A 13,759-nucleotide genomic window follows, 5' to 3' on the forward strand; every position below is an offset into this window, starting at 1 on the left:
CTATCTTCCAACTAGGGGTGGGGCGGTATCGACATTTTGTTATCGCGGTGACCGTCTTCCCATTTACCGCCGGTATTGCGGTAATCACCGCACCCCCGTATCTATTAATTAAGGTTCGGGGATAAGCCAAAATATTCCAATCATCTGCCCAGAAGTTGCCGCTCCACAGCCCGAGTTATACATCCCCGTACAGCACAGCGGGTAGCGGGTCTGGCTTTGAAAGGAGCAGATCTACAAGCTCACAACACGTCGCATCCGCGACACGTTCTGAGCTTGTAGATCTGTCTGTGGACTGTCGGGTTACTAAAGTAACGTAGGCTTCTGGGGCTTTTCAGACACAGTACGCTGTGTGTGAACAACCAGATGAGAGACGGCCCGGGTAGATAGTGTACATTGATTCTGTAAACTCACGTCTCAAAACACATTGATTGAGTGACAGGTTTTAGTTACAAGACTTGACACAAAAGGTTGTAAAATCGCCGACGGAGTCAGCGACGTGTTGGAAAAAGAAAAAAGCTGGTTTCATTTTCGGTTTTAGTCCTCGCTGCTCGCGCTCTGTCCGTATGAATAAAAAAGAATCTGGCCACAAGGTATGTATAAACATACTTGTGTCGTGTGGATAATGGAGAAAGTTTAACGCTGCTGCCTGCTACGAGACTGCTGCTCCAATCAGTGTCCAGTGGGGATTTCTCTGTCTCCCTGTGACGGCAAAACCTAGGGTCTAGCGTTAGTTTCATTTTCGATGAAAAGGAAACTGATGGCCCATTAAGCTTCCAAACATGTGGTACGCGGCCCAGAGCAGAGCGGCATGGAGAGCATGCGGTCCTTGCTTCTCCCTCGTTTTAAAACTCGCTCGTTCTCAATAAAATATTGCCTCTTTATTTTATTTTTTTGACCGCGGTAAGGACCCTGACACCGCGGTGTATACCGCGGTATGGCGGTAGGGCGGTTACCGTCCCCAACCCTACTTCCAACCACAACTGATGAGACAAGAGATCAGTATAATGAGTTTTGCAAAAGACAACATAATAAAACAATATTTGCTGATGGGACAATGAATTGCAAAAACTATGCCATGATAGTGAAGAAAGGGAACTTGGAAAGACTCTTTCTGACAAACCACAATCATTTGACTACCAGAAGGAAGTGAAGCCTTATGTATTTGTGTCCCATGCATGGAACTGGATGGAGCTCTGTCAAGTACCGTATGTGTCTCATCAGCAAGATGATGAAGAAAGAGAACTTGCGGACAAACCACACATCATCTGACGAGAACTGAAAAAAGGAAATTAACTAAGGAACTGAAATTTCAACCATTTTGCCAAATATGATACAGTATGTATGTTCTTTTGTAAAATGATTGCACCGTTATTTTGTATGTCCGTGACAAAAATAAAATATTTATCATACCATCACAAGCTGACATGGTGATGACCCCTGTACATTGGCATTTTGTAAGATCAGCTATTTGAAATATTCAAAAAAGGTATTTTTTCTTCAAAATAGTACAAAAGAAGTTAAGAAAAGTATAGTGAAATTGAACTAAACTAAACTGATATATACATTTTATAAGACCCCATCTTTCCTTGTTTTATTTGATGGCCTTCCTGCCCTAGCATTTGGCCTTTGTGCCATAAAAAATGGACAACACCAAAGGCCAAGTGGCCTTTCCCCTAAAACGACGAAATTCTAGGCCTGGTTAAGACGCTGTAACTTGGTGTTTGTGTGTGTGTGTGAGCGTGCGTGCGTGTGTGTGTGTGTGTGTGTGTGTGTGTGTGTGTGTGTGTGTGTGTGTGTGTGTGTGTGTGTGTGTGTGTGTGTGTGTGTGTGAGCGTGCGTGCGTGTGTGTGTTTTGTCAACAGTTTACGATACCTGCCGATGTCCTTGGCTGCCTGCTCGTTGGGACAGTTGAGGAGCAGTACAGAGTGCTGTCCCGGCAGGTAGCTCCCAGTGAAGGCAGCGTGGAGCTGCACCCCCACCGACCACAGCCCAGGGTACATGGACACGGACAGGACCACAAGCTGACCAAGAACGTTGGAGAAGAAGGGATGAAGAAGGGACGTGCAGAGAATGTTAGAGAGGCGGGGGCTGACATTTCTAAAAAGGGACTACTTTTGGTGGAAATATCGAAAATAGCAGACCTCCAAGCTCACAACGCGTCGCAGTGCGACGCATTGTGAGCTTTTGCCGGTTGAAAATGCCCCCCTGTGTGGCACATTAGAAATTCACTAGGACAGTGGTTCAAATGAACCCTGGTTCCATTTGTAAAAGCTCAGAGTTACAAATCTGCAAGGGTAATTTGGGACTATAGCTCTTTATGTGTGTTGTCAACGGGAGCGTGTTGCTGTTACTACATGTCATCCTTTCGACACCCAACTCTAACTCTCAACCTAACCTCCGTGGAGTGAGTCGCTAACCCTCCGGTCGAAATGACGGGCGATCGAAAGAGCGCGATTTTGCCTTTTTCAACTCATGTTGTATGTCCATGACAAAAATATAATTTTGACAAAATGTCCACCACAAGCCAGCATGGCGACCAATCCTGTACAAGCCACACGGTGAGCTTGTAGATCAGCTTTTTTTCCACTGTCTTGGAAAATCAGGGACATGGAAATTTTGGCTAGAGCCTATTGGCATGCCCGTCGCCCCAAAACAGGGCAAACAGGTTGAAAGTGGTTAATAATCCACAAGAATTCCGGTCGTAACCGTGAGTCAAGGTGAAGTTTGTGGCTGGTCAAGAGGTTAGGTGTCACATATCACGTTAAATGTTTTATATTGCACTGCCTTTGTGTTTGTTTTTTTGTTCTGTTGATTGTGTTATTACGATTTATGTAAAGTAATTTGTGATCTTGTTTTGATATGTGCTTTAGTTAATATTATATAATAATACTTATCATTATTATTATCTACAGAATACTATTTGCTGAAAACAGCTGTCTTATCATAAAATGATGCCACCTTCTGTTGCAGCTAAATCAGTACAGGGCCTGTTGATGTTGAAGCAATTTAAAAGGTGCTTTCTTTCTCGCTCTGCTAGATACTGTCTCATGAAAATCATGTGCCATGGTGGTAAGTATTTTAACTAGGTACTAAGAAAGAAACTACATCCACAGGCCCTTGACCTTTATATTGAAAACATATACTGTGTATATTGTTTTGCATTGCGACTGTGTACTGTGTACTGTGTTTTATTTACTGTAAGTCATAGTCATAAGTCATAGTCATTCTAAAAGCTTTTTGGAGGAATCCTTTTAGTTGACCTTGTACCAGTGAACTGTACTGTCATGAAACTGTACCTTTTCCTATGCAAACTTCTGATAAAGTCTTCAATGAATCAATCGAACAAGTACATTTACTCAAATAGGCCTACTGTAGGCCACTTAAATACATTTTTTTTTATTTTTTACTTTACCTGGAGTACTTCCAGTATACAATGTTTCCTTCTACTCCACGGTAGACTACTACACATCTCAGAGAAAATAATGATTTGAAAGCATAGGCTATTACTGGTTAGTTTGTAGATTTGGATTATTATTACAAAACAAAAACATACATCAACCACTTCAGCCCTATATCCTTCGGAGCCGATCTACAAGCTCACAACACATCGCTTTGTTGTGAGCTTGTACTATTTTCAAAAGAAAGGCCTATCAATTCATCTTGATTTTGAAATAGGACATTTTGCTTTATGAGGTACTTTTACTTGAGTGAAATTTTGAATATGGGACTTTACAGTATTGCGACTATTGCAACTTTTACCGGTAGCCATCTTACACTACACGCCCCCGAAATTATAATAGTATGATACAGTAGGTCATGTGGTCTCACTGAAAACTGTCTGAAATAGTCTGAAACTCATGTCTCAGTGTAATCTGCCCCTCGCCCCCCAACAACAGCTGACCAGTACAGTAAGTAGTCTAAGAACAGTCAATTAATTTGATTGGCTTATTATTGCGCATTCTCACAATGACATCATAAACATATTAACTAATATTTTAAGATTACTTTTTAAAGCTATACTGTGTAAGTTGCTCAACTGGTGGTCTGTAGCAGTATAGCAAACCGCGGTCGCGTTTGCTTTTTTCGTCCGTTTTTCGCTCGCGGACCGGGCCGTCAGACCACCACGTCCGCCTCGCCTCGCTGAGACGCTTTCAATGAGGTCTCCCGTGTCCTTCTACGAGCAGCGGTTGGGGAGTTACATGCTAGACTCCTCCAGTGTAAACACTGCAGTGTACTTCCTGAAGGCGTGTTTCCTAAACCCACCAGAGAGCCCGGCAGTGTATGTTCTGCGCTGTGATTGGCCGGCAGTGTATAACCCTCGCTGTGATTGGCCGGTAGTGTGATGACGCAGTTTTTCCGCGAAAACCGGTCCCGGGCAGGGATCATAGAAAACATATAAAGAGAAGGCTTTAGAAGCTGAAAATAACGGAGTGGGGGTTCTAAAACTTTAGCGATTTAACAGCTAGGACCATTTTAAGATTTGTTTTATAAAAAAAGTTACATGGTATAACTTTAAAGTGACAGTACGCCTTTAGATGACAGTCCTATTTTAAGTAAAACATGTGAGTACACTTTTATCAATCATGTGCATATAATTATGGATGACGTTTCCCCCATATATCTTTCTGCCAGACACTCCTTAATGCTTAACAACATCAAAGCCTTGGACATGGCTCCGGGCTTTGACACATTCATCTGTAGTTAAGGACATAAATTATTGACCCACTACTACACAGCTATAAAAAATGAGTAGAATGTGAATAGGCTATATTATGTTTGGTTACTTAACTAAAGTAGTGGGAATTCAGGGCAACAGCTTATCATTCACATGAATGGATGGATGGTTGATGCAACTTTATTTATGTTGTTCAAAGAAGACTCCCTATTTGGGAGATAAGCGACCGTCAGGTCGCATACACAAACTTTAGAAGGCAATGGTAGCCAATCAGGAGGGAATATGGGAAATGGGACAGATCGATGTTGATGGCATGACTGTAGAGATGTACCGCTTTGCGTGATTTTAGGGCAAAATCTGTAGGAGCAGTGTCCAAAAATGTGTTTTGTAAGAATCGGCCTCATGGTGGCGCTAGAAGAGGGCCATGTGATGTGAGAAATTATGAGGTTGTGGTTTGGCAACCAAGGAGTGTGTGTGGAAAGTTTCGGGGCAACAGTGGTGGAGAAATGAGTAGGGGAAAAGTGTGACGTGTGACGTCACGTGTGACTGACAGACAGACTGACTGACAGCCGGTGGAGGTTTTGATAGTAAGTGCGACCCGACAGTCGCAATTAACCTACATAATAAATTATTGAGCTGAGCTCGAACAACAACGCATTGTAATAGGCTACACATTAAAACATAATTTATTATAGTAGAATGCTATTTAAATTAAACGATGATGGAGAATGACAGGCAACAGATTAACATTTATGCTCTAAAAAAATACACAACATTAAAAAGCCTCTACTTACCAAACAAAATATGAAAAATCTCAAAAACAGTGAGCGAAGGTTGGAGTGCAAGCACAGTTCTTTCTGATGACACGATCGCTGGTACATCCACTCCATTATCCTACCGCAGGCAGCCAGTGTCATTCCGACACTGTTAGAAATAAGCTGACAGTCTGTGTTCAACTTGTGTTATTATTCCATCCACGCGACGATCAGTTAGGCTACTTTTCCCCTTTTTTCCATAACATCCACTAGTGAAGTCCAAATAGGCAGTTGTTTTGCGAAAGAATGGGCATATAAAGTTCACTTGTAACAGTCCGCACTGAGTGAGTGTTATTTCCATTGACTAGAAGCACTTTAGAAGCAGGTCTGTCTGTTTGTGGTTTGCGCTTTCCTCGTACGACCGAGTCGCGCACCGAAAATAGCAGATCCACAAGCTCACAGCGTCGCTTCCGCGACGCGCTGTGAGCTTGTGGATCTGCTATTTTCGGTGCGCGACGGAGAGTGGGACAGATATGCGTCGTTGCAATTGGCTGCTTGACACTTCCTGACACGCCCCCTGTCCAATCAAAGGCCCTGAAACACGACGGTCTTATCACACGACCGTCATGGATCGACCTTGAACTGATGTTGAGGAGTTTTTTCAATATACCACCTACGTCTAGAGAAACGTTCATATTTCAAAAAGAAAGTGCTCAATAAAGACTTTGTAATGCCACAATATGCTACGCTTAAGAAGAATTACACTTATCTTCCGTGTTGTTTAATAAAAAGCATTATAATTCAATTGCCATCCATTTCCTTGGCTATTTCTCCTACGCGACCCCATCGGTTGGAAGGTGTACTGCACGCTGATACATACACACTTTAAAAAACAAATGGCAATTGATTAGATTAAAATGCTTGTAATTAAACAATACATAAGATACACGCAATTGTGCTTAAGCATACCATACTTTGACATCTGCAGGGCTTCAATAAGCACTTTATTTTTGAAATATGAACGTTTTTATATAACTACGTGATCAATTGGCAAAATTGCTAAACCAGATTAAAGTCGATCCATGACGTCGAGAGATACGGCCGTCATGTTTGATGTTTTGTTTTTTTCCTGCTGCGGCTCCTCCCCCTCCTCCCAGCCAGGCTGGGTCATAATCGGCTTTATTGTTTAATAAACAGAAGTGCTTTTTAGTAGGACAGCTTTAGAATATAGAATAGAATAGAATAGAATAGAATAGAATAATCGTTTTTTCCTCACAGCGAATAACTTTTAAATAAATAAACACGAAAAATAAGTATTAAAGCAGTTATAATTTCAGGGGGGTAACAGGGGGTGGCAAATAAAAAAGTGGAATAGGCCAATAAATTTATGGCTGCAGACAAAAGTGTGTCTATACAGTGTTTATAAAACCGTAATACTTTTAAACGCATTCATCTGTATTCCTGTTGGGAGGCAACACCACCAACATATACTGTATGTAGAGTGTAGAACCAAAATAGATTGCAGCTCTTAATATGCTCTTAATCGGTGTAATTTTTTCAGCATCCATGTTTTGTTTAGATATTAGACCTATTGTTTATTGCGAGCACAGACGAAGGAGCAGGAGATGTAAAACAAACAAAAAAAAGGTTCAGCTGGGAATAAGTTAGCAGGAACACCGCACTGTGAAAAAATAAAACTTCCGGGTAAAATTCACACCACTCTCTGCCTTATATTGTGCCCAGGCTTTTCTCTTAGCAGATGAGTAAGCCTGGCTACGCGAGGCTAAGAAGATGCCCATTGCCAGGGCTGTGTACAAGGGCATTAACGACTTGTGATTTTTGCAAGTCGACTCGACTCAGTAAAAAGTTGAGTTGAAGTCGACTTTATTGTTTGATGACATCATCACATCACACCCCCCAATTATTTTGGGGGGTCCCCAGATAATTAACTTAATGTGAAACATTGTTTTTTCACTCAACTGTAAACAAGCCAACATAAAGTTTAAGTGTAGGCTTATAGAGGGTCTCTTCACATTTCTAAAGTTCCAATTTAAAGCTATACTGTGTAAGTTGCTCAACTAGTGGTCAGTAGCGTCCGCGTCTTTCGGCCGTTTTTCGCCGCGGACCGGGCCTCACACCCCCGCGTCACCCCCGCGTCTGCCTCCACCTCGCCGAGATCTATCTTTGGAGGGGTCCCTGGTTCCTGTGCGTTCAGGCATTCCGGAGAAACGGAGTGTTTCACCCGAGTATAGATAGAGACACACGGGCGCCTACAAATATGGCCGCCCTATTGTGATAGCTAGCGACCCCACTTCAAGATGCGCTGTGATTGGCCGGCAGTGTATAACCCTCGCTGTGATTGGCCGGTAGTGTATGATGACGTCATTTTGCCGGGAAATCCCGCCCCTGTCACTGCTAGAAGAAAATATATAAAGAGAAGGCTTCAGAAGCTGAAAATAACGGAGTGGGTGTTCTAAAACTTTAGCGATTTAAGACTTAGGACAATTTTAAGATTTGTTTTATAAAAAAAGTTACATGGTATAACTTTAAGGACTTTTTAACTCTTTGAGTGCCCCCTTTTTCACCACTAGAGGGCCCCAATGACCAGAGAATTCTACTTAGACAGTGCTGGTATATGCACAAGCCCTGCAGCCATGACATGCCTGAACACTTTCCTTTGTGCATGTACAGGAAGAGGATGAAGTTAGCTTGAAGTTAGCTATTGGCTACCAAGCATTTTAGAAGATCTATTTTCTGCAATTTAGCCTCGATTAAACCTTGCACACCTCATGCATGGGAAAAAAACAGAGAAGAATGAGCTCTAAAAAATCCAATGCAATCCTGGATTGCATTGGAGTGGATTTGTGCAGTTTGTTCACAGCTTTCAAACAAAAAAATCCGATTGGAAATCCGTTCAGGCATTCTTGAGATAATAGCCATTATGTTTTACATGTTATGTAAACAAAAATGGCTGCCCTGTATGTTAGATGGGGTTGTATGGGGGTGGAACATGCAAAATCGCGATTGAAATCATGTTCACCAGATTTGATGTGGTCCAAAAAAAAATCAAAAAAAACAATTTCAATTTTTTTTTTTTTTTTTTTTTCTTTTTAAAGCCGAACTAGTTCGGGATCGGCACTCTGCGATACGCTAATAAAGCCGAACTAGTTCGGGATTGGCACTCAATGAGTTAATACCTCTAAAATGACAAAATTAAACATTGGCCAAATTGTCAAATATATAGAGGCAGAAATTGTGAAAATAGCAGATCTACATCTCTCACAGTGCCTCGCAACGCGAGGCGTTGTGAGTATTTAGATTGGCTATTTTCACAATAGAACCGTGTTATACAAAATGTAATGCCTCAACTCTTAGTGCTCGTCAGGGTGGGGGGTCCCCAGTTAAAATATGATTATTTTGGGGGGTCCCCAGTAGGGATGCCACGATATGATATTTTGCAGTACGGTGCGGTATGGAGAGAATATCGCGGTGTACGGTTTCCACAGTATTTAGCGGCGTTTTCCAAAAAATATCTTAAGTGTACTCCCCAGTTAAAATATGATTATTTTGGGGGTTGCGGCCTGAAAAGGTTGAGAACCACTGACATACAGTATAGCCTCTTCTACCAGTTCCATGGAAGCAGAGTCTAGACGTATAGAACTCAATTCTGTCCGCCACAAAGGTCAGAGGGACCCGAAATCGTACCGGTTTCGTGGAATGACTCAACCACTTCCTCAAAGCAAACGGTCGCCCACACATGTCTCAGAAGTACTTGGAAACCATGCTGCTGTGTATTGTTCAAAGTGATACTAAAGGCCCGACCACAGTCACCACACCAATTCAACTAGTCACAATTCCTTGCAGCAAAACAGTTTTGAGGGCAATCCACACCAATGCAACCCCTTGCAACTGCCATTAGGGATAATGGTTGCAAGTATAGTTGCATGTTTAGTTCTCAAATTCTGCCCCAACACGACCATACCCGAGCCCGACCCAACATTTAGGGTAGGGTAGGGCCTAAAATGTATGCTAATTAGTCATGCCTTGTAGGGCCTCGGGCTCAATGAAAAAAACAAAACATATTAGTTTATTACTTTTACTCTGTGATAGAGTTCTCAAATTCTTCCCAAACCCGACTGTTGTGAATTTTCCTCATGCTGTCGAAATGGCAGCCTCTGGTGGCCAGGTCCCCGTCACTGCATCACTAATGATCCCCAATAATGGACAGGTGTAAGCCATCACTGATTGCAACCAATGTCTGCCCGGGTGTGTCCCTTTAACAAACACTCACAGTTCCCAGTACACAGTCACCAGTCACTACACTACATGCAGTGTTTCCACCTCCATGCCATGCAGCCATGCGTACATGGCCTGCATGGTAGCCGTATAAGGCTCAAGATGGTGCCGGCAAGACTGAGCAATCATCTGAGCTTCAGGCAGCTTCAGATGTTCAAGAAGGACATGGTATTTATATTTCTCACCCAACTGGATGTAAGGGTCGAGAAGGTTGTCCAGCGCCAGCTTCAGATTGGCGAAGGCTCTCTCACTATCCTCGGTGAAGTTTGGAATACTGGGCTTCGGAACCCCATACATGGGTGGCTCATGTGTCACTGTATTAGCTGGAGGGATGATGGAGGAATGAGCCATTTGTTGTGCTGGAGCCCCCTGGTGGGATGGAGATAGCTGTAGTTGGGAACCGGGGTAAGAGAGAGACTGAGAATGGAGAGGTGGATTGCTGGGATGAGAAGGAGGATGGCTGGGATGATAAGTCAATCTCCATTCCTCGGTGCTATACACCAGCCAACAGACCCACTCTCCTGTCTCAAGACCTCCATGTCTTCTGTGACGCCTCGGAACGGGCCTACGGGGCCGTCGCATACTTGCTCAATGAGTATGACAGGGAAAGTCACACCATCTTTGTCATGGCCAGGTCGAGAGTTGCGCCTAAGAGACAATTGTCTATGCCACGTCTGGAGCTATGCGGTGCCCTGGCTGGGGCCCAGCTTGCTCATCTTCTACAAAAGGAGCTGCTTGGCATCGCTCTGCGCCATACAACTTTGTGGACCGATTCCACTACAGTTCTTGAATGGCTGCAATCTGAATCCTGCCGTTTCAAGGTGTTTGTTGGCATAAGGGTGACGGAAATTCAAGAGCTCACCGATCTCCGTTCCTGGCGTTATGTGGATTCTCCCAACAATCCAGCCGACGACATTACCAGAGGGAAAACCCTTGCTGACATGTCTCAGCCATGTAGATGGAGAAACGGGCCCGCCTTCTTGAAGCAACCATACGACAGCTGGCCTGTGCGGCCTAAAAGCTCAGTTGAACCCGATCCCACAGAACTCAGAAAACTCACTTTCTGCAGCTTGGCCACTATCCAACCTCCAGGTGAATTGCCATACAATGCCACTGAGTGCTCCTCATGGAAGGATTTGGTACAAGCTACCCACGACAGGCTCCACAGCCAAGCTTCTAAAAATTCACCTGAACCAACCTGTAAAGACTCTGAGCTCCAACTCCTCAAACAATGCCAATCTGAGAGTTTCCCTCTGGAGCTGAGATCCTTGCAAACTAACAAGCCTCTCCCTACCAATAGTAGGCTCAGAACTCTTGCCCCTGAACTTGATGAGCTGACAGGACTCATCAGGGTTGGTGGAAGGCTCCGCAATATCCAAGGGCCTCTCCAGTTATCTTCGCACCCTGTCGTATTGGATCCTTCACATCCAGTCACTAAGCTGCTCATCAAGGACTTCGATGAGCGACTACTCCATTCTGGCCCGGAGCGTGTCTTTGCCGAAATCCGTAGACGCTATTGGATTCTTCGTGGTAGGCAGGCAGTAAAACGCCATCAATCATCATGCCCGGACTGTCATCGTTGGCGCTCAACGCCTAAAGTCCCTCTGATGGCCGATCTGCCACCTGCTCGTCTTAGGCTATTGAGCCCTCCGTTCCATTCCACGGGTGTCGACTGTTTCGGCCCCTTCATGGTCAAAATTGGCCGTCGTACAGAGAAACGCTGGGGCGTCATCTTCAAATGCATGACAACTCGGGCAGTGCATCTCGAGCTCCTCAACTCCCTGGATTCTGATGCATTCCTCCTTGCTCTCCGGAGATTCATATCTCGCAGAGGTAAACCTGCAGAACTATTCTCCGACAGGGGCACAAATTTCCGTGGTGCTGAAAGGGAGCTCCAGGAAACATTTCAGGCCCTGGAACCAGAACTACAAAGGAAACTCAGGCACTATCAACTTACCTTCAAATTCAATCCTCCAAACTCCCCCCATTTCGGAGGCATCTGGGAGAGGGAGATCCAGTCTGTCAAAAAGGCACTCCAGGTTGCCGTCGGCCACCAATCGGTATCCGAGGACGTACTCTGCACGGTACTGACCGAAGTCGAAGGAATTCTTAATTCCAAACCATTAGGATACGCCTCTTCTGATGTGGCTAACTTGGATCCTATTACCCCAAACATGCTCCTTATGGGGCGGCGGGATTCCACCCTGCCTCAAGTCACTTATGCTCCAGAGTCCATGGGGCGGCGCCGCTGGCATCACAGCCAAATCCTAGCAGATCAATTTTGGTCACAATTTATTCGTGACTACCTACCAACCCTGCAGTCTCGGAACAAATGGACCACCACTGCAATCGATAACCTGGAAAAGGACCTGATCGTACTTGTCATGGATCCTCAACTGCCTCGAGCACAATGGCCAATTGGACGAATCGTGAAGGTCCATCCCAGTCCGGACGGACGGGTCAGGTCAGCAGACATCCTGATCCAGGATCGGACTTACACCAGACCAGTTGCCCGCCTCATTCCCTTGCCTTCGCTGCCACCTTGACTGCATTCGGGAAATCCATTGTCAGTCACAGCAGCTGGGCTGCTGTGGGGGCGGCTGTTGTGAATTTTCATCCTGCTGTCAAAATGGCAGCCTCTGGTGGCCAGGACGGCCAGGACACCCTCACCACCTCACCAATAATGGCCAGGTGTCTGCTATCATCTGAGTGCAAGTACTCACCCAATGCCTGGCTGGGTGTGCCCCTACAAACTCTCACAGACTCCTCACTCACACATTCACTACACACAGACCATTCCAGCAGCCATGCGTACCTGCCAAATGTAAGATTTGCTTTTCTTATGCTTTATTTACCTGATTTATTTGCTATTTAATTGTTAGTTATTATTGTTTGCTGTTTATTGATTTGCTCTATTTTTTCTGCTCTTTTGTCAGAACCATGGCTACCAGTCTGTAAAATAAATATCACTAAAGTTGCATTACTGCCTCTGTGTCACCTCCTTCAACTTCTCTTTAATGGGAGAACCTGGGTGGTCAGCATTTCATTGAACAAACAAAAGAATTTAACGCGAAGCTTTCGGGCCGGGTAGGGCCTAAAACTCTATACTGTATATCGTCGTTGTCGGGCAGAAACCTTGTATCTCCAAGTTTCAAATTTGTCCTTTTTTCACCAATAAAGCCCTGCTTCATACAAGGCTGTCGCACAAAAGTAGTGAAAACAGCTGATCTACAAGCAAACAAGGCCTCGCGGTGCGAGGCGTTGTGTGCTTGTAGATCTGCTGTTTTCACTAGTTTAGTTCATCTTTAAAATGATAAATACAAAACGAACGGTCTTGGACATACAAGGTTTCCATCCGACAACGACGATATTATAGCACACACACAGTAAAAAGCCATGTAACCTCAAGTGCACCAGCCATACCTACAAGTGCAGACGCGTTCTGGTGGAGAACATGAGGTGTAAAACAGGGGACAGCAACCTTTTTGAAATGAAGAGCCATGTTTTTATTTTGTCAGACAGTCAGTGTGCCATGTCATACATTTTAATGACACCGCTTCAACATTCTACACATTTTGATTGCCAGGACATTGTTAAGGTCTTTGCACACAGGCGCGTTTATCTGCATGGATAAAACGGACAATTTAATTTTTTTTAAAGAAAACAATGATTGCTCTACGACCTCATGCACAGCCGTGCGAGGAGTGGCTGCCGTGCGTTTTTTCTCGATCGAACCCTGTTCGATTTGTGCGTCTTGTCGCATGCGGTAAAAAACTCAACACTCCTTTTATGACACCTTTTGGGATCCGCAGTGCCGATTCCGCACAGCATTGCACACCAAATCCAATTCGTTTTATTCATGCAGCAAAAGAAAAAAATGCAACTGTCCTGTGTGCAAAGGGCTTTAAAATGATCACTAGACTCAGAGAGACTATTTTCTAATGCAGGCCGCCCCCTTTGAAAAAAGTTTGGACACCCCTGGTCTAGGGGAAATAGAAGATACATATTTTGACTTCCATTTTTTTATATCTAC

The 13,759-nt window shown here is 44.2% G+C and overlaps 1 protein-coding gene across 1 annotated transcript in view; it reads right to left on the minus strand.

Moving 5' to 3' along the window:
* The window catches only part of LOC308298796 (protein CutA homolog), a 29,634-nt gene extending 23,913 nt beyond the window's left edge, over positions 1-5,721 (minus strand). The window contains exons 1-2 of the mRNA XM_080742472.1: positions 5,470-5,721; positions 1,873-2,021 (exon numbers count right to left, since the gene is read on the minus strand). Of these exons, the coding sequence (XP_080598598.1) occupies positions 1,873-2,021; positions 5,470-5,592 (272 nt within the window). The 5' untranslated portion in view covers positions 5,593-5,721. The remainder of the gene's footprint in view (positions 1-1,872; positions 2,022-5,469) is intronic.
* Positions 5,722-13,759: the final 8,038 nt, after the last annotated feature.

The sequence above is a fragment of the Nannobrachium achirus genome (genome assembly GCF_963921795.1).
Source record: "Nannobrachium achirus genome assembly, chromosome: 15".
Classification (NCBI taxonomy): Eukaryota; Metazoa; Chordata; class Actinopteri; order Myctophiformes; family Myctophidae; genus Nannobrachium; species Nannobrachium achirus.